Source organism: Castor canadensis, chromosome 11, assembly GCF_047511655.1.
Source record: "Castor canadensis chromosome 11, mCasCan1.hap1v2, whole genome shotgun sequence".
Lineage (NCBI taxonomy): Eukaryota > Metazoa > Chordata > Mammalia > Rodentia > Castoridae > Castor > Castor canadensis.
Genome location: NC_133396.1, coordinates 62,706,625 through 62,725,601, shown reverse-complemented (window position 1 = coordinate 62,725,601; position 18,977 = coordinate 62,706,625). Strand labels below are relative to the sequence as shown.

Here is an 18,977-nt window from a genome sequence, read left to right as displayed (position 1 = left end):
CACAGCTGACTTCCTCTCACCTTCGCAGTGACTATGAGATGGGACCATCCTGGTTACTAAGAGGAGAAAACTAGACCCTGCTTGCCAGGGCCACAGAGCTTATAAAAAGCAGAGGAGGCTCTTCCTCGGCCATCGGGCTTACATTCACATAAAACATGGCAATGTGTGGGCTGAGCAGGCCTGGAGGAGATGGGGAGGAAGTGAGCTCAAGCCAGGAACAGTAGCTGCAGTCTCAGGACTGTGTGTACTGATCCTGCTGCACCTTTGAGTCCCTGCCTGGCTAACCCCTGTTTACCTTTGCTCTTCCAGTTGTGGTCAGGTGCGTAGCCCAGGTGCCCGGCGCACTTCCTGTTGAATTCCGCCACCAGGGACCTAAAAGGGTTCCGGATCAGCAGGATGGCCGAGTCAAACATCTCGATCTCCCTTCGGCCACTCTCATGGGTCTTTACGCAGATGGTGCGCCGGCTCCGCCAGTGGTCCTTCTCACCCTTGAACCCTGTCCAGGAGGAAAAAGGGGCTCCTGTGGAGGAAGGCACTCCTTGCTCCTACACTCCTACATGGGCACTCTCACTTCCACAGTGGCAGAAGGTCTGATGCTGTCCTGTACTTTGAGGGAAAGCCAATATCAAGCTTGAGAGGTCCCATGGAGGGAAGGCAAGGTACACTGGGAGCATCTATGGATGAGGCTCCCATCCACAAGAGCAAGCCCTGTTCCACAGCAAGTAAGAGCAGGAGGTATTCAAGAATGGGGAAAGAGGGCATCTGCAAGAGATCAGGCAAGTTGTCTCCTAAGCACCCCAGAGGTCAGGAGGCAGAGGGCCATCCACACATTTGGGTCTTTTCATGGAGATAATTTTACATGGGCATGGCAGATAGTCTTGTCAGTTAACTATACCTGCAGCCCAGCTGGATCAAAAGACTGAAACTCATATGGGCATGTGACTTGCCCAGTATCACACAGCACGATGGAAAGTGCCAGAGATCTACACATATGCCTCTGTGTGTTCCTTTGAGGCCCCCAGCTTCCACTCACCTCCCACAGCAGGGATAAAACCCCACCATCAGGCTCAGCTGTAAGCAGCTGTAGCCCCACCCTCTGACCTTGCACCATGTCCTGTCACAGGCTCCACAGCAGGCCTGGTCAAGGCTCCTCCACAGCCTCTGAGCCCAAGCCTGAGGACCCAAGACCCAGTGTCTATGAATGGAGACGTGCTCCCACTACTGCTGAGAAGCTTGATGACCAGTGGCTGAGATGGCCCTATTCCACCTAGCCAACAACAGGTTGTGGGCTCACTATGTTGGACTAAAGTCAGCAATGAAAGATAAGAGTCAGACTCTGACTTTAAGTTACCATCTAGGGGTGGAGTAGCCAAGTGCAGAGCATAGGGTCTTATGGGAACAAAGAGTAGGGGAGACTAGACAGTGGGGTTTCATAGAAGGCTTCCTGGAGAGATCTCACTGAACTGAGACTCCAGGCCACATCTTAAGACAGCTCACACTATCCAGCTCTGAAACAAGCTCCACAAATGTTCCTGAGCTTGTCTTGGGCAGGTCCTTTTACTGTGAATAGCTGGGGAGCATCTGTGTCCACAGTGAGCAGCCAGAGCCTCTCTGATGTCTCCTGAATCTGGAAGTCTCAGTTTATTCAGTGAAACTCATCACCACCATGTGCCAAACCCCGAAGCCTTTGCTGTGATTCATTTGTCAAACAGCCAGGAAACACCAGGAAAGGAAGAATCCAGCCAAGGGTTGAGTATGCTCGAGATCCAGTCTTCGACAGCCCTGAGACCCACGGTGTGTTTCTCATGCTGCCTCAGCTGCTCTGCCTCGCAGCCCAGACCACACTCACCTACCACACCAGGCTGGTATTTAGCACTGGCATTGCCTTGTGAATTTCCAGTGCATGTGAGTCATCACTGTGTCAGCTCCCGGGTCAGTGGCTACATCTAACTATACTGGAAGGCTCAGGCTGCAAGGCCAGCATCTCTGAGGCATCCCAACCCTAACAGCTGGCTACTCCAGTCTTTGGGCCCCTCAGAGACTAAAGCACCCAGCTGCTTGAATAAGGCTAAGGTCTTCTGGATGGATGAGTGGGTAATGACAGCCTGGGCACAGAGGATCAGCCGGATCCCCACATGGGAGGGGCCATGTGCTTATCTGGCCACTGTCTGCCCATATGCAGGTGCTCCCAACCCTCAAGACTCCCAAGGAATATGGGTCTGCATTACATGGACTACCATGGCTTTTCCTCGACCAGACCAAGATTGTCACATGTGATTTCAGAACCTGGAGTCAAGCTCAGAAAGTCTTTCTCTAGATTGTCTGATAGTAGCATCTTTTCCTAAACCAAATTCTGGGTAAAGAATCCAGAGAGAATTCTGTGACACTTGACAACAGAGAAATACATTTTGCCAAATTTAGATGTCACTTGACTCATCTGAGGTTCTTCATTCTTAAACAGTGCACAGACTCAAGACATTTAAGTTAATTTACTTGGCATAATGAGTCCGTTTATTTCTATAAGGAAACATTAGAAATCATAAAACTCTTGAAGATTTTTGGACCTATTTAAAGAAAATTGCATTTTGATGAGTTACCCCTTGCATTAAAAAAAAGAAGAAGAATGAGCAGACAGTCAGATCCACCCCCAATGACTAAGGGTTCTAAAAATTAAGGAAAATTGAATCTGGAACAGGATCTTCCTGCTCAAGAAGTGCTCCTAAAAGTGCAGCCGCCCCACCCCAACCTGCCCCATAAGCTTGTTAGAAATGCACATTGCCAGGCTGAGACAAACTGAGCAGTCCCTGGAGTTGGGTGGCTCAGGAATATCTGTTCTAGAGAGCCTTCAGGTGATTCTCACAGTCACGCAAGTTTGAGTCAATCTCCTTGTCACGCAAGTTTGAGTCAATCTCCTCTGGGAGCTGCCACTGAATCCCACAACCTTGACTTACCTTTATTGTACAGGGTTCCATCAAAGTAGTAGCTCCCTGTATAGAAGCCAGTGGCGTGCTCGATCAGGTGTCTTGCCCATGTGTTCCCGGCTCCTGGGAAGCTTGACAAAGCCACAAACACCTTGGATTTGTTGGGCAGGAACCTCCTGTCTGTGCACCGGGTGTCTGAAAGTCCAGAAGCACTACAAGGTTACCATCTCCATCATGACCATCTACTGCTGGACTCCCCTTCCTCCCCATCACACATGAGCACTGATGATCCACAGTCCCATTAACAGGTGGGGAAACTGAGGGCCAAAGAAGGGACTTGACACCTGGTACCTTGGCTGCCCAGGTTTGTGGCTGGCTAAAGAAAGCCTGGTAACAAGGTCTCACATCCCCAAGTGCAGGAGTTGGGTAAAATCAGGGGCTCTGTGGACCTTGCTCTCTCTCTGTCTCCTGGCCACAGCCAGTCTCCATGGCTCCCAGTATAGCACAATGAAATTCTGCATGGGGAGGTGGACAGGGCTATGGTAGGGCTGAGCAGTGCCACATGGCAGGGTGAGCCAGGGCTGTAATCAGAGGCCAGGAAATCTAGGTCTCATCTCCCCAGGGGCTGCTGCAAGAAGGCCAGATCACAGAGGACAGCGCTAGTGGAGCACTCCTTCCTACCTGCCTGTCCTCACAGCAATCCCCAAGTCAGCTGGGGATGCTCACACAAAATGTCACACAAAGGGGACACTAGGTCACAGAGGCCCTGAGGCTCCCTTCCTTGTCATGGCCCTCCCTCTGCTCTTCTTCTTACTTCACCATCCTCAGAGAGACTCAGATTCTTCACAGCAAACCTGGCCTCACCCTTCTGTTCTCTCTACCACCCACTGGGATGCCTACCCACCAGGGACTTCACACAAATGCCTTCTCCGCTCAGGGTTGTGCAGCCCTGGAAGCTGTTGTGACTGATGAACCGATGCCACAGTGGGCGACACAGAGCTCACCTTGCACGGGTGTCTGGTAGACCTCGCAGTAGTCCATCAGCCTCTGTGCCTTGGGGACCTGGCTGCACAGCGAGCTGTCCACAGCATCCCGCAGGTTGAACTGGGGGGTAGGGTAGGCACAGTAGCACTCCCAATCCCGGAGGACTGCCAAGGGGAACTCCTACGGGGAAGGAGAAGGGGAGGCACGATGAAGCCTGAAACTGAGTAAGAAAGGTCTACACCCTAGCCAGCAGAGCAGGGTGGGGATCCACATGAGTAAGAAAGGTCTACACCCTAGCCAGCAGAGCAGGGTGGGGATCCACACAAGAGAGCCTCTGTGTGGGATGGAGAGGGCTCAGTGAGTTGACACAGGGCTGCTCAGGACTCCCTGTGTCATACTGTTAGCATCAAACCTTGAGCTCTGCAGCGACTCAGAGCCCAAGGAAGGAGGACTCCAGTCCTCCTTCACCAGCCTCCTCCCTGGAAAGAGAGTAAAGCTGACGATTGACCCTGAAGTGCCACTTAAGGCGGGCATGGATTCCCATGTCACTTTTCCAAAGACAGAAGGGGAGGGGAAGTGCAGACCCTGCTCCCATCCTGGGTGCTTGGAATGATAGGGGCTTCCTACAAGAAGAGGGGCCCCACCAGGCTGGGATAGGGGTGGTGCCTCACCCTGCTGGCCTAGCCAGCTCCCAGAAGTCTTTTAAATGGGTTCTGGTTCCCCTTTGGGAAGGCTGCACCATACAGTACAGAGCTGGGCACTGGCATCCTGAAGATGTGAATGTGAATTCTGACTCAATTGTGGGGCAACCTTGCCAAGGTGCTTAATCTCTCTGAATCTACCCATTGATGAAAGGTAATAAAATCCACCTTGTAGGTTTCTGGTAAGGGCTAGATGAGATGCACTCAAAGTGCCCCGTACGAGGCGGGACACACTGTAAGTGCTTCACAGAGCACTTGGCCATCCTCAGCCTCCTTACCCTTCGGGCATCAGCCACAGATCACTCAGAAGTGATCTGGCCACCTCCCCTGTATTTTTGACCACCAACTATGCACCAGGCAATAGGCACACTAAGTCTCATTTCATCTTGACCTCTCCCAGGGTCCTGCAAGACAGAGAAGCAAGAGCTCCTGGAGCGTGAGGATGAGGGAGGAGACTAAGCATGAGAGGAGGGGGCAGAGGGTGGAGGACAGTGCTCATTGAGAAGGGAACCACTACACAAACCTTTTTATTTTTTGCCCACAGCAAAATATCTCATAAATAAATAAAGGAAATCAATAGTGTTTCCTGTGCATAGCCTGGTAAAGCTGAGGCTCTCAGCACTCACGTAAGACAAGACAGTGTTACAGCAGAGCGAGGGCGATGCAGAGCCTGAGGGATGTGGCGGAGGTGGGTGGCTCAGGAGGGTCATTGTCACCAAGGCTGGCTATTCTTGCAAGCATGGCCTATCATCTCTGCCTGCCTAGTGGCCCCCGGATGAGTGTGCCCAAACTCCCTCGTCCTTCAAATTGATGAGGTGGCCATGGCAGGCACCTGGGTGGGAGTTCAAGAGACTGACAAGCCCTCTGTATTTCCAACCAGATTCCATGCCCACACCATTCTCAGAAAGTGAGATCTGTGGCCTGACCTCAATCAGCACATGCTGGCTTTTCTGGAAGCAAGTTTTCCTGCCAATGTGAGTTGGTGAAAGCTACTCTGGGGACTCTATCCTCTGACCTTTTCAGTTCGTCCATCCCCTCTCAGGAAACCTTTGCCCCACATCAATGTCTTCACACTGAGCAGCAGGAACAGCAGCCTGGCCCCCCCCACCCACCCCCAAATTCCAGAGTGCCCCAAATTCATGTTGAAGTCCTAACCCCAGGGTCTCAGAATGTGACATTTAGAAACAGGACCTTTACAGTGGTAATGAATGGGCCTAATCCAACATGGTAAGTCCTCTAAGGATGGGGGTTAGGACGGACAGCACACAGACCTAGAGACAACCACGTGAGGACACCGGGAGAAGATAAGAATCTGTAGGCCTAGGAGAGAGGCCCAGGAGAAACCAACCCTACTGGCACAGAAATCTTGGACTTCAGCCTCCAGAACTGACGGAGAGTACACATTTGCTCTGTAAGCTGCCCAATCTGTGGTACTCTGCTGGAGCATCTTAAGCAGCCATGACAGTGGCTCTCCTGCAGTCCTGTGACTATGCTAGTCAGGCTCCTACCTCAGGGCCTTTGCACCTGCTGCTCCATTGGCTCTCTTTCCCACTTATTTTCTTCAAGTCACTTTCTCAGTGAGGCTTTTCCTGGTCACCCTTTTCCAAGTTGCAATGCCCTTCCACTGTCATGGACACATCTTGTTCCTTTGCTGTGCTCTCTAATTCTGTTTAACAAATCCCTGGCCAAGATGCTGTAATCCCAAATGTACAGCTCAGCTGGTGTTGAATGTGGAGACAGGCAATACATCCAGCCCAGCAGAGGCTCCTTCCACTCTGTCAGCATCCCTCCCTCACCCAAAGCATCCATTATTCTGACCTCTATTGCCACAGATGAGTTGTCTCTATTCTAGAACGTCATATCAATAGAATCATCTGGTATTTTTGTGCACCTGGCTTCTTTCAAAATAGGTGTTAAATCCGTCCACGTTGCTTTATCTGTCAGTAGACTATTCCTTTTCATTGCCATGTAGAATTTCACAAGAGATGTACCATGTGTTGAATCATTCTTGTCGAATGAATCTGGGCTGTTTCCAATGTTCAGTCAATATGAATAAAGATGCTTTAAATATTCTTGCATAAAACTCTTGGTGTATGAATGCTTTTATTTTTCATGGGCAAACACCTACAATTTCTCCTCATTTTTTGCCACTGCCCTTAGCATTATATGACACTCTCTGTATCTTATTTATTTGGTTTGTTGTCTGCTTCTCTGCACAAGAACGTAAGCAGGGAGAGGATTAGTGTGTTCTGTGTGCTATGCTGCACCCTCAGCTCCTAGAACAGTGTCTGCTCAACAACTGTGTGACAGATGAACAAATGAAGAATTGAATGAAGGAGCGTTCTTTCTGGATTCCACCTTCAATTGCTGCTGGCAGCACTGTGGCACATCGTTCTGCTGGTCATGGTCAAGGGGACCCAGGGGGTGTGGGGCAACATCTAAGCAAGCAAGCCCTCCCCAGCATGGGGAGCCTGGGCAAGGGCTCTGCCGTCCTGGAGACATCGTGTTCAGAGGACGACAATGTCCCCAGCACAGGCAGCCAGCTCGGAGCTCACAGGCTCTGTCTCCCTCCCCAGCAGTAATGGCACTGCTGCCTCTCACAATCTTATATCCCAGGGCTGCAGGACAGGCTGTCCCCACCAGTGACCCGAACCTTTTTGCTTCCTTGAGTGGATTAAACTGTCAAGTTTCCGGGTGTTTGCAGAGCGACGGGAGAGCTGCAGACAGTAATGTGGTTTTATTTACAACATAACCGCTTCAGCAACATCACTGGATTCTGAAAACACAGAACAATTTTCAGCCCCTTGGGGATTTCTAGGACACGATTTCCATAAAAATTAAATATTGATGAATCTTATCTCTCTGCCAACTTCCCTGCTCCCCCACCCCCAACTCCAGGCTTCAGAGAGAGAAAAAGAAAGAGCAGAAAGAAAGAGGAGGGGGAAAGCCCAGGAAAAAGGGAGGCAGACAGAAGGTAAGTGCAGACATGGGAATGTTTGAATCACAGGGAGATGGCCAGGTAAAGGCATGTCCCATCTGATCTTACACCTAGGCTTGGGCTCAGGTGTCTGGGATGGGGACCCAGGTGTACTGGGGCTGAGCCAGACATGGGTGTGAGCATTCAGCAGGGACTGGGTCCTGTAACAGTAAGGGTAGGGTTCTGGGCTGCAGGGATCCACAGGCCAAGGCTCAGCCTGTGGTCAAGGTGGAGTGAGGACCCAAAATGGCCCATCTGGGCTCCTCTCCTTCATCTCATCCTTCCTTAACCACCATTCTCAGGAGCTCCAGGATCACAAAGAATTTCAGAGATCACAGAAAGGGAAACTGAGGCTCAGTGGCAGGCAGCCAATAGCTCCAGCTACCTGTCTGCCAGGTGAGTGGGCACAGAGGCTAGGCTTTTGGACCCCAAGCCAGGCTTTGCATCACCACCACAGTTTGACTCCTAGGAGACAGGGAGGCAGGTAACCCCCCAATTGAGGTCTGCACACACTCTGCCTCCAGGGCACATGTTTCACTCCAGTCCACATCTGGACATCTGAGACACAACAGGGAATATGGCCCACAGAGGCGGCCATGAGGACAGACTTCTGCTCTCAGGGCAATGTCAGCTTGAAGGACCAGTGACTCCATAACTGAAAATGAGGGCTATGGGGCTTGGAGAGGCAGCCTCTGGGAGATGGAAACAGCCAAACCTTGATACCAGGACCCCATTTGTGGATAAGCCCCTGGGCACCTCCAGGCTTGGTTTTATCATGTTTTTTTTTTTTCACTGTGGGATCTGAGCACTGAAATGCTTGCTATGTGCCTTGCAGGGAGTACTCAGCAGCATGGCTGGTCTAAGCCAGGGGAGAACCAAAACTCAAGTCAGAGGCTTCAACCTCCTGGGGCTCTTCCCCAAAAGGCCTGACTTTCCAGTCCCTTTTGGCATGCCCAGCCTTACGATGCCGTTGGCTCTGGCACACACTCTAAACACATGCTGGACTACCTGTCCTATAGACATGAGGAAAGGCTTGGGGCAAAGATCAGAGTCTCTAGGCCCCTGTGGGTGGGCCTCTTGGGTGGGACTTTCACAGACCGGAGCCCACAGGCAAAAGATCTGCCTGACCCACTCCAAGACACAGTTTCCCATCAAAGCCAGACACCACTAGACCCAAGAGCGTTGAGAAGCTACATGACTCAGAACCACCATAGCATCAGGAGCTCAGGTCACCTGGATTTCCATCTTCTTGGAAATTTTCCATTCTGAGAAAGGACTGGTCCCACATCTTAGGCAGTTTCTCTAGGGGAAGCTGAATGATAGAGATCAGAGTAATCACCATCTGGAATTCTCAAGAGACACTCGGAAATATAGTTCACAGAATCACTGAATGCTCAACACATAGGTTAAGGTATTTCTTCTGCACTGATCCCATCCAGCAGATGAGAAAACTGAGTCTTGGGGTTATGGAAATCTGGTCAGGATCACAAAAAGAAAAAGTAGCAGGGCAGAGATAGGAACCCAGGTGACTGTGACTCCAAATCCTTTTTTCAACCAACTTGAGAAGGATGGGGGTGGGGGACCCACTTGGAAAATGGATCAAAAGTCTTAAAAGGAAGCACACAAAGGTACAGACTGTTTGCCTCGCCATACCTGCTAACATAGCCCAAGAAAATCATTATGGACATGCTCAGAGGTTCATCTTCATGGATGGTCATGGCATAGAAAAGAGAGGAAAAGAAAAAAACAGGAAATAGTGTAATTGTTCACCAGGAGGGGATAGAAGGCCACACAGCCATAAAAGGCACAGTGTGGCAAAAGAAAATGTCCAGGACATGTTAAATAAGAGGGAATGGATGCAAAAAGGAAAGATTTATAAAACAAATTCACTATACACACGCCTAGAATAAGAAACCAAAAAGCTGCAAAATACTAGTAGCTGTGGTAAAAACTATGGAGTTCTATCTTTATTTTTGCGCTTGCAAATTTTCTAAGCCAGATGTGTATTACTTTTCTAACCCTCAAAGAAACAAACAATTGCTCTTGAAATCACATGCAGGGTCCACATTGCAGATTCTCTATGGACTTTTTCTTGGAACTCCAGTCACTGTTGGAAAGACTACACATTTTGGCAAAGGGGAAACTCTTCATACCAAGGTAGAAGTTCACAAAACCCAGACTCTCATAGACCCTGCCCTTGCCAAAGACATGAGCTTGGCATCACGTGGAGACACAGGTCTACCCAGCACAGGGAGACTCCAAGTGGATTTAGCCAGAGCAGCTGCCCAGTCAGAACAAAAGGGCTCCACATTAGAGCCTGTCTTCCAGGTTCATGGTGGACTGGTTAGCTCTGCCACTAAATGGCCAAAGGAAAAAAAATCTTAGAAGGAATGTCACCGGGAAAATATCCAGGTGCTTTTCACTCTGCATGCAGAACTCAGACACCTAAAAGAGGCTAAAAGAAAACTTGCACCCCTGCCCCATTCCTCTGTCAACAGAGCCCCAGCAGCCACCAGGAGGATGAAGCTCATCTGCCCCGGCATGGCTGTCACAGGTCACACCTCAAAAACCTCTGTGCTGACTCTAGTGCTAGACTTTACTCATCAGCCCATTTCAGAATGCTGGCCTCCACAAATGGTCCATCTACTTGCACACAGACACCAGGCTTCTAAAGTAATTCCCGATCTGAACTGGTAGCCATGCAAACATCCAACCCCCCTCTTCTCATCGCTCTTAAAGCTCAAAGACAAGGCCATGGGAGCTTGAAGCAACTGGGAACCAGTAGGCTTCCTTCTATCACCAATACCATCACCAGGAATCAGACAAGATCATTTTCCAGGTTTTAAAAGTACATTACACTGGCAGAGAATCAGATCATTAAAAGGCTGATATTGCCCCAAAATGTTCTTTTTTGTTCAACTACACTTTTGGAGGTCTCCAAATCCATTTTCACTAACTAGCAAAAAACAGTAGGTTTTAATCTGGGCCACAAATAAGCCTGGAGGGGGGTAGCTCAAAAGTGGAGGTGCTGCAGGGAGGGCCCCCCCTGATTCCTGCTTAAAAGCCCCATTTCTCTCATCAGCTGCTCCCTATAGCCCAAATGCCCAGTCAGCCCCAACTGAGCACCTGATACCCTACTCCCAGGCTTAGCTCTGCTCCACTGAATATTTTGTCATGGGCATTTCCCCCATAAAATCTTCAATGGAAACATTTTCAATGGCTGAATTCTATATTAAGAGTCCACTGTATGGCCCTGTCATAATTTAGCCATTCCCACATTCCCAACTCATAGGATGTCTGACTTATTTCTCAGCCAAATAAGGATGAATTGAAGCTGCCTCTGAGACAGCCATGCAGTAGTTGGACCCCAGGTCTTTCCAGAGAGGAAGCTCTTGGATGTGGAACAGGAAAGCACAGCCAAGCAGACCAAATGCACTTCTCCCACCAGCCTCAGTGAGCAAGAGAAGAGAGGCACCATTTCCTGCAGAGGCCAGGGATAGGGGAGCTTCTGGCTGACTCCCCATCCTCATATCTCATTGCTGGGATTCAGGGTGGGTAAGGTGGGCCAGGCCTGGCCACTGCTGACCAACTCTCTAGCTGTTCTTCTGGGCCATGGCTCTCAACTAGGGGCAATTTTGCCCTCTGGAGACTGGTCAATGGCTGGAGTTTGAATTGTCACCAATGAGGGGGAAGTTGCTACTGGCATCTGATGGGCAGAGGGCTAGAACACTGCTAAATATCCTACACTGTACAGAGATCTTAAACAAAGAATTCTCCAACTTGAACTGTCAACACTTCCAAGGCTGAGACCCTGCTCTGGGGCAAAGCCAGGACCCCACCAGGAATCTGTAGGGCTGAGGGTGGAGGGGTTAACTGCCCAGCCCAAGGCAAGGGAGAAGGCTGGACAGTTTAGGAACCAAAGACAACCTCATGACACTGAGCTCTATTCTTACACCACCCGGAATCTCTAACTTCAGAGCCAAGTCACAGGTTGAGTTGTGTTAGCTTTGTCCGGTGTCTCTGAGGGTGACCCTGAGGAATGTTGCCTTCCAAAAGGACCCATGCAAAACTCCTCTTCCTCACCGGCCAGATCTGCTCCCAACACCTCCCATAGGCCTCATTATGCTCCTGGATGGACCCTACATCTTCTCGTGTGGATTCTGCTCCCATGGCATCTCTCAGAACCATTATCCCCTTTATTATCTCCACTCTCTTCCTGCTCCAGAACATCTTGCCTGTAGCTGTAAAGTGCCAGGCCAGTCGGACCACACCCTTCCTACCACACCATCCGTAGCACCTTCTGTCACTAAAGAAAAAAAACAAACCTCTGAACCTTAAGGCTGGCATCCAAAGCCCTCTACAATTGGTTCCCATCATGCCTTTCAAACCATCCCTCCACTCTGGCCAGACTGGGTTGTTTGCTTACCACCTTGTTCCTGCTCAGCAGCTGCCACTCCTCAGTTCCCTCACCCACCTCTAGCTACAACTCTTCCCTAAGTTGTAGCCCTCTTCTCTCCAAGCCTCCCCTAAGAGGGCCACTGCTTCAGGCCTGCCTCTGCCATGTTCAGTCACCTGAGCTGCTGCCTTGGTCCACTGCCCAGCCATGAGCTCTACATTAGGAGTAGAAACGGGTCTCGCTCACTGCCTGGCTCTGCTGACACCTAGTACACAGTTTTACTGTAAACAGCAGCACGTGTGCTTTGACAAACCCCACTAAATGTGTCTCATTAACACCCACTTTCAACTTTAAGGCTAGAAATGGAGACGGTTTCTACAACCTCAAAATCCTGCAGCTCAAAATAATGGGACTCCAGGAAAACCCACCCTTCCAGCCCATCTGACTACCCAAATGGGGTGGGATAAGGCACAAGCTGACAGCAGATTCCCACGCTGTGTGCTCAGAGGGCCATTTCTGATACCCAGGACACCCTTTTCACATGATTCGAACCTGAGCGATTCCCAGATGCATGTGCCAGAGCTGAGCAGGTAACTTGTCCTTGACACGTATTACGAAGGGAGTCAGACATGGTACTAAGATGCAAAATGGCTTAAGATCCAAGAGCCTGCTGGTATCTTTGGCACATTCACCCTGAGAAATTGCAACCATCTGGATTTGTGCCAGGAAATAGGAAGAAGACTGAAAAAGGCAGTTGAAGACTTCCAATTCTCTAAGTTCTTGTCTTGTAACCAAAGGCAGAGTTCTCTGGGTTATGAAGGACTGCCCAAGGTGGAAAGCTACCCCCAGAATACTGGGGCATCTGCCTAGGATGTTGTCTTTAACCCCTTCCCTAGAAGGAGGATTAGAAGTGTGGCTTCTTTTCCTCACACACTGCTGGAGGGAAGAGAGTTCCCAGGGGTAATGCTGCAGAGTTAGCCAAAATGACAAAGATCCACATTCATTAACCCAGTGTATTCTAGGAGGGTTTTTTCCTTATAGGTTCAATCATAAAAAATGGCCAATGATAGTCAATGCAGCATTGCTTGTAAAAGCCAACTAGTAGAAACAACCTAACTGCGTCTCAGTAGGGATTGGGTAGTAAATTATAGGTCATCTGTGCAATGGGAAGAAAAGAGTGAGACCACTTTATGCACCAGTATGGAACAGTCTCTAAGATGGATCGTCCAGGGGAATGGGTTCAGCTCAGAAGAATGTGTGGAGCCCATCACCGTCAGGGAGCTTGCAATGGCCTAGGCAAGGATGACGCGGCTTGAATATCCCATCTCTAAAAGTGGCCATGAGAAGCCAGGACCATGGGTTGCCTCAGGCAGGAGGCTGGGCAGAAGCGACTCAGGAGGGAGCTAGCTTCCCTGCTGTGCCCTTTGGTACATTGTCACTGTGCTTGGTGTGAACATGTGACCCACTGAAAATGAATTGGAAGCTTTCAGGATCAACAGCCAGGATGACTGCCTGTTCTCTTTTCTCTTGTTTCTCCTAAACTTTCTGTCACTCCCTCATCAGCATGTGAAAGAGGTGGTGACTGGAGCTGGGCTGTGTTGTGTGTGCACCACCCCCTGCAGCAAGCATGGCTCTGAATGGCTCCCCTGGCAGAGCTGCTGGGAGGATTAAAGCAGTTCATCAATGGGAAGGGTACCCAGACCAGTGCCCAGCACATAGCAGGGCTCTCCAAGCTGTGACCAAGGGAGGCCTGCTCTGTGACAGGGATGTTCCTTTGATTTCAATGGTGTGGTCTCCAGTCGGCTGGGAACTGCAGGTGCACTGGACACCCTGAGGGGGCAGTTTGTTCCCTGTGGGCATAAGAAAAAGGGGCTGGAAGCTGAGCCCTTTCTATGTGGTACTATTGCTTCCCTTCAGAGCTCTGGTCCCAGGAGGATGAGAGGAGAACAGATCCCCAGGACAGATGTCAGCAAATCAATAACATGCTTCTGAGCTGGCTGCACTGTCCTGCAAACCCGATATGCAAGATATCCTTCGCAGTGGCTTTAGAAATGCTGGTGACACAGCAGAGACACTTCAAAGGATGCACTTGGGCAAGAGGAAAACACCTGTAAATGCTTTTGTTTCCCCTTCACTCTCAGAGGGAAGCAACTCCAGAGTAGAGGAACTCAAGAATCAGGAAGCTGGAAGAGGGAGGCCCCCAGTGCAGGGGGTGGGGACAGAGGATGCACATCACAATCTCACTTGCCCTCCTCAGTCCCACCCTGTACCCTTTGAACCACCAGCAGACCGTGCAGTTAGCTGAGGAAAGTCCAGCCCATCAGTACTGACTGCTTGAGCTCTCTGCCTAGTTTCCTCACCTGCCAAAGGTAATCATAGCACCTTTATCCTATAGGGGAAGATTAAATAAGTCACTATGTACAAAGTGCTTGGAATAGTACCTTGCATGGAATCCAAGATCAATAAATGTTGGAAAAAAAAATAAATGTTGGTATCTCCACAGACTGGGCCCTCCTCCCTCCGTAGCCCTGCCTTATTATGCTGTCAAGGACCATGGCACCGCCAGGCAGCTGCGCACTAGCACATCTGCACACCCAGCCCACTACCACGTAGGCCACTTGTAGAGTCATGGCATCCAGCCCAATATAGAGACCAATGACCCTGGTCCAAGGCCTCAGTACTCTCTGGATATGCAGAGAGTCTCAGCAACTCACTCCACACACTGAAGTCCCGCTTTTTGCAATCCCCCACCTGCCCTTGGCCAACCTCTTTCCCAGAACAAGCATGCTTTGCAGGGACAGTGGCTTTTGGTGTCCACCCCAGACCTTGCAGAGTTACACCCCCCTTCTCGATCCAGGCTGAGCCAAAGGAGCAGGTGTGATGATGGTCTCTGTAGCCAGATTCATGGCCCAAAGTGGTGACAACAGAATATCCATCAGCTATCCCTTTTTTGCATCTAAACCAAGTCAATTTAGCACCTGACACCCATGCCAAGAGTTCACACATCTAGAGAGGCACATTCCTTTTAGTTTCACAAACTTCTGGCAATTCCCCATCCAGCCTTGAATTGTAGATATTGTCTACAAGTTCCCTGCATCCTCTGTGGCTCAAGGATTGGCTTTTCCCCTCCCATACACAACTACTCAGCTCCCACCCAGGCTGCCAGAGAGGATGTGTGCAGCCCAGTGTGGGCACCTACCCTGCTCTGGGGGCTACAATATACACGCACTGGCTGTAATATTAAAATGGTTGCAATATTATAATGGTTCTTACTTTCTGGGAACAAAATCCTGAGCATGTCTCCACAGTCACGTTGGCCTGCATTACGGCAGTGGAGAAGGTGTGCGTGACGTTCTCTGGCAGTTGGAAACACCCGCGGTAAGTGGCTGTCCGCCCTGTGGGAAAGGAAATAGGTTTTTGGTGAGAAATGGTGTCTGTAGTTGCTGGTGCCTGTCACAAGGGAAAACACTGGCTTTGGATCCTGAGTCAGGTGTAAATACACACAGGGTGGGGGTGCAGCAGAGCGCAAATCAAGGAGGACAGACTGGGCGCAGTCAAGCCTTGCTCTGGAGAGGAGCCAGGCTTCAGGATTACGTCACCCAGGGGTCACCAACAATGGATAGTGGCTGAAACTGCTGTGCTTAAGGTTCATTTCTCCTGTCAGTTCTCTGGAGATGGTATCTGTCTGTCTTTCTTTTCTTCCACAAATGTATATTGTCCATTTACTATATGCCAGATTCCACAGTAGGCAACCTGAGAGGTTGATATCCTGGAAAACGCTAAGTTCTCTGAGAAGATGCATGAAGAAAGAATCTGAAATCCTGCCCATTCTTCCCTGTTGTGCTGCTGGAGTCGAACCTCCCCTTTACTTCTTAGCAAGGTTGGCCTCTCTTTGATCTTAACTCCCATCTGGATTCTAGGAATATTCCTTAAACCTGTATCACAAAGGAAGCTTCCTGCCAAGTCATTCTTCAGACCTTCTGGTAGAAGAGCCCAGCTCCCTTGATGCTGAGCAAATCTTCTGGAATATTCTAGTACCAACTGCTCAAATTTCTTCCAGATTCATTGGAGTTTCTTTATCGGAGACATGCTGATTTTCACTCCCATGCTCCTTTATGCATAAGGTCTCCTAGGGCCTAGCATCTCTTCCCCGCTCTCTCCACCTGCCACACCTTCTGGCCATCAGAAGAAATGCTTATCAGCCTAAGCCATGGCAGGAGGGCACTGTCCATGCAAAACTGGCAAAGCAGGGCCAAACTCTGGCTCTGGAAGCTCATCCTGATTGGCCACAGCACCAGCTGTCTGGGAGTCAGGGCACAGGCTTAGCAGGAAAGTAGCCTTGGCAGACTAAACAGTTGGGCTTAGGGTTCTCAGAGCCTGGGGTCAGATACTGCCACTACCTGCAGATAGCTGTGCAACTCTGGTGCGTGCAGACTTGGAGACTCTGTTGCTTCACCTATATATTGCCAAGCTCTGAGAATTGTGGGAGCACAATGCACTCACATGTCAGCTCCTCAACTCACTACCCCATGCTTGCCATTGATGTGATGGGAAGGCTGAAGGTGGTGACATGTGAGACTGGGCTCATGAGACTCCTTGCTGTCATGTGGCATGGCTAGGCCCCTAAAGAGCAAACATCTGGTTGGATTGGGTGCTTGGCCAGTTGCTAGGGTGGAACAGATACTGGAGACACAGGTGCAGGAGCACATGGCAAAGGGAGAGTCAAGAGGACAGGCAAGACACAGGGAAGGAAGACTGACCAGCATCTCAGGGAGGACAGGCCACAGGGACAGCGAGGGGAAAGGAGGGCTCCAGAAGGGACCATGGACAGATAAAGTTGTGTCCATGAGTCAACGTGCCTGGGTACTGAGTTGTGCCACCATTCTCACTAGTAGAGGGAGACGGCTACATCTGGTCACCCTGTGTTCCCTGTGACCATCTCCAACCCTGACACACAGCAGGTGCCCATAAATGCTGAGTACTGAATGGACAGAAGGAGAAGAGGTATGAGAGGGCATAGTGTGACTTGCAACAGGTGAGCCGTGGGAGGAGATCACCTTGGCTGCCACTAGACATTGCTGATGTGACTGTCAAATAGTAGGTGTCACCTAGTATAGCCTGTTCCACAGCCTTCTCCTTCACTCCCCAGGTGAGAGGCTAACAGTCACTCAAGCAGAAGAACAATGCCAAGGGGAGACACTGATGAGCCATTGGGGGTAACCTTGATCCCTGCCTGGAAGCTCCTTGTGCATGTGCCTGGTAGACAGAAACTGCAAGTTACCATGGGTGGTCCCCAGGTCACCTCTGACAGAGACTCCATCAGACTGGCTCCTTGAGAAGGGAATGGGAAGACAAAGGTCAGCCCCACAGAGCTCCACAGCCTGCCAATGGGGCAGCCTGGACACTATTACCAACAGTATCCATGACTTCAGGTCTGGTGGACTCAAGATTACAGGCTGTCCCTTAGCCAATGGAAAATGGAAGCAAAAAACTTGTGTCTAAGAGTCAGTGACAAAGCAGATAGGAGGACTGTCCAGAATCCACACACAGGCCTGGTCCTTCTCGAGGTCAAGAGTGAGGGATCAGGGGTCAGGCTAATGTTGTTTGAACCCAAAGAAATAAAAGACCTAAGAAGCTAGCATCAGGCAGCTCTGGTCCTCAGGAAGCCCATGCAGACGTCCAGGTGATAGGGCAAATCTCATGCCAGGTCAGGACCTGGTTCAGAGTAGGTGGCAATGAGCATCTCTTGAGTTAATGCCTTCCTAAGTGAATTCTTAAGCTGAACGGTTTATTGTCAGTGTCTCTGCCTCTGCTGGCCTGTTGCTGCATCTGGACCCTGACTCCCAGACACATCTCGTCTGAATGTAGGAAGCATCTGAGTGTCTCTAGCTCTTAGGGACAGACACTCAGGTGCTCTTCCTGCATTCTGACCCCATTCACAGTGGCCACAGTGGTTCTAAGGACTGGGCTTCTGAACTGCTTGGAAAACTCATCATTGCTGGGAAAGCCCACCCAGACACCCCTGTGCAGGCTTAGCATTTGACTGGACACCTTATTCCCTGAACTCTGTTCCATTCTTGAACCCATCCATCAGCCCCCCCAAGAACCCTGTTACTAAGACCATGGAAAGAGGAACCAGAAAGGTGCGCCTAGTTATAAACTCAAGCAATGAAGTCTTTGCTGGGCCCTATTCCCCACCCCCTGCACTGTGCCAGGGGCCCATCTGGTGAGGTGACAGGGAAAGAGGCCACAGGTTCTGCCTCACATAGTGTGAATGAGGGGCTCTGGTAGGAAAAGGCAGAGCACAGAAGGCCTGCAAAGCTCGGGGACATGCTGGCATACTCACGCTTCCTGGAGCCTGGCTGCAGTACGTCCACACGATAGACAGAGAGCCGATCCCCAGCCCCGCATGCTGTGCCTTTCTCCCCCTTGCACTCCTGGTTGCACTCCTCCAGGCTGGTGCGAGTGGCTGGCAACCGATTCCCGCAGTAGCACTCCGCACCAGCCTCCAAGCCAGCGTAGACATAGGACCTGCAGAACACCAAGTTTGGCTGAGTCCTAGAGCTAGGTCTGTGGACTGGCTGCATAAAGGACCATATCAGGCAATTGCAGCTGGATCTTGGGCCAGGAGAAGGGTTGAACTCAAAACTGGGGTTCAGACTGGGTGAGGAGGCAGTGGCTGTAGCCATCAGTATATGGCTGGCCTAAGGGATCAGTCTCCACTCAGAATTATAGGTCACATAACAAAGTTTAGGGAACAGCTTTTTCTCTGTAGTCTGGTCTCATTGGTTGTCTCATCAGGCCCGAGCTTTGCCCCCAAAGTGCCTTGCACAGCACAGAGTTACCATGGGGCTTAATCAGTGGTGTATTGGGAACCTGGTTCTCAGTAAGGGACAGAGAGAGCATTGATACATAGTGCTTGCCGTGCTGTGGTGTAAACACCCTCAGCTGCAGAAGATGTCAAGCAACCGATGGCCTGAAGCGTCTGTTACTCATCA

General features: G+C 50.4%; 1 protein-coding gene across 4 annotated transcripts in view; it reads right to left on the bottom strand.

The window, feature by feature from the left end:
- Window positions 1-18,977, bottom strand: part of Wscd1 (WSC domain containing 1) — a 45,213-nt gene that overhangs the window by 9,705 nt on the left and 16,531 nt on the right. For all 4 annotated transcript variants that reach the window (XM_074047122.1, XM_020184578.2, XM_020184579.2 and 1 more), the window contains exons 4-8: window positions 18,326-18,510; window positions 15,253-15,374; window positions 3,926-4,085; window positions 2,952-3,116; window positions 296-496 (exon numbers count right to left, since the gene is read on the bottom strand). In XM_074047122.1, coding sequence (XP_073903223.1) covers window positions 296-496; window positions 2,952-3,116; window positions 3,926-4,085; window positions 15,253-15,374; window positions 18,326-18,510 — 833 coding nt within the window. The remainder of the gene's footprint in view (window positions 1-295; window positions 497-2,951; window positions 3,117-3,925; window positions 4,086-15,252; window positions 15,375-18,325; window positions 18,511-18,977) is intronic.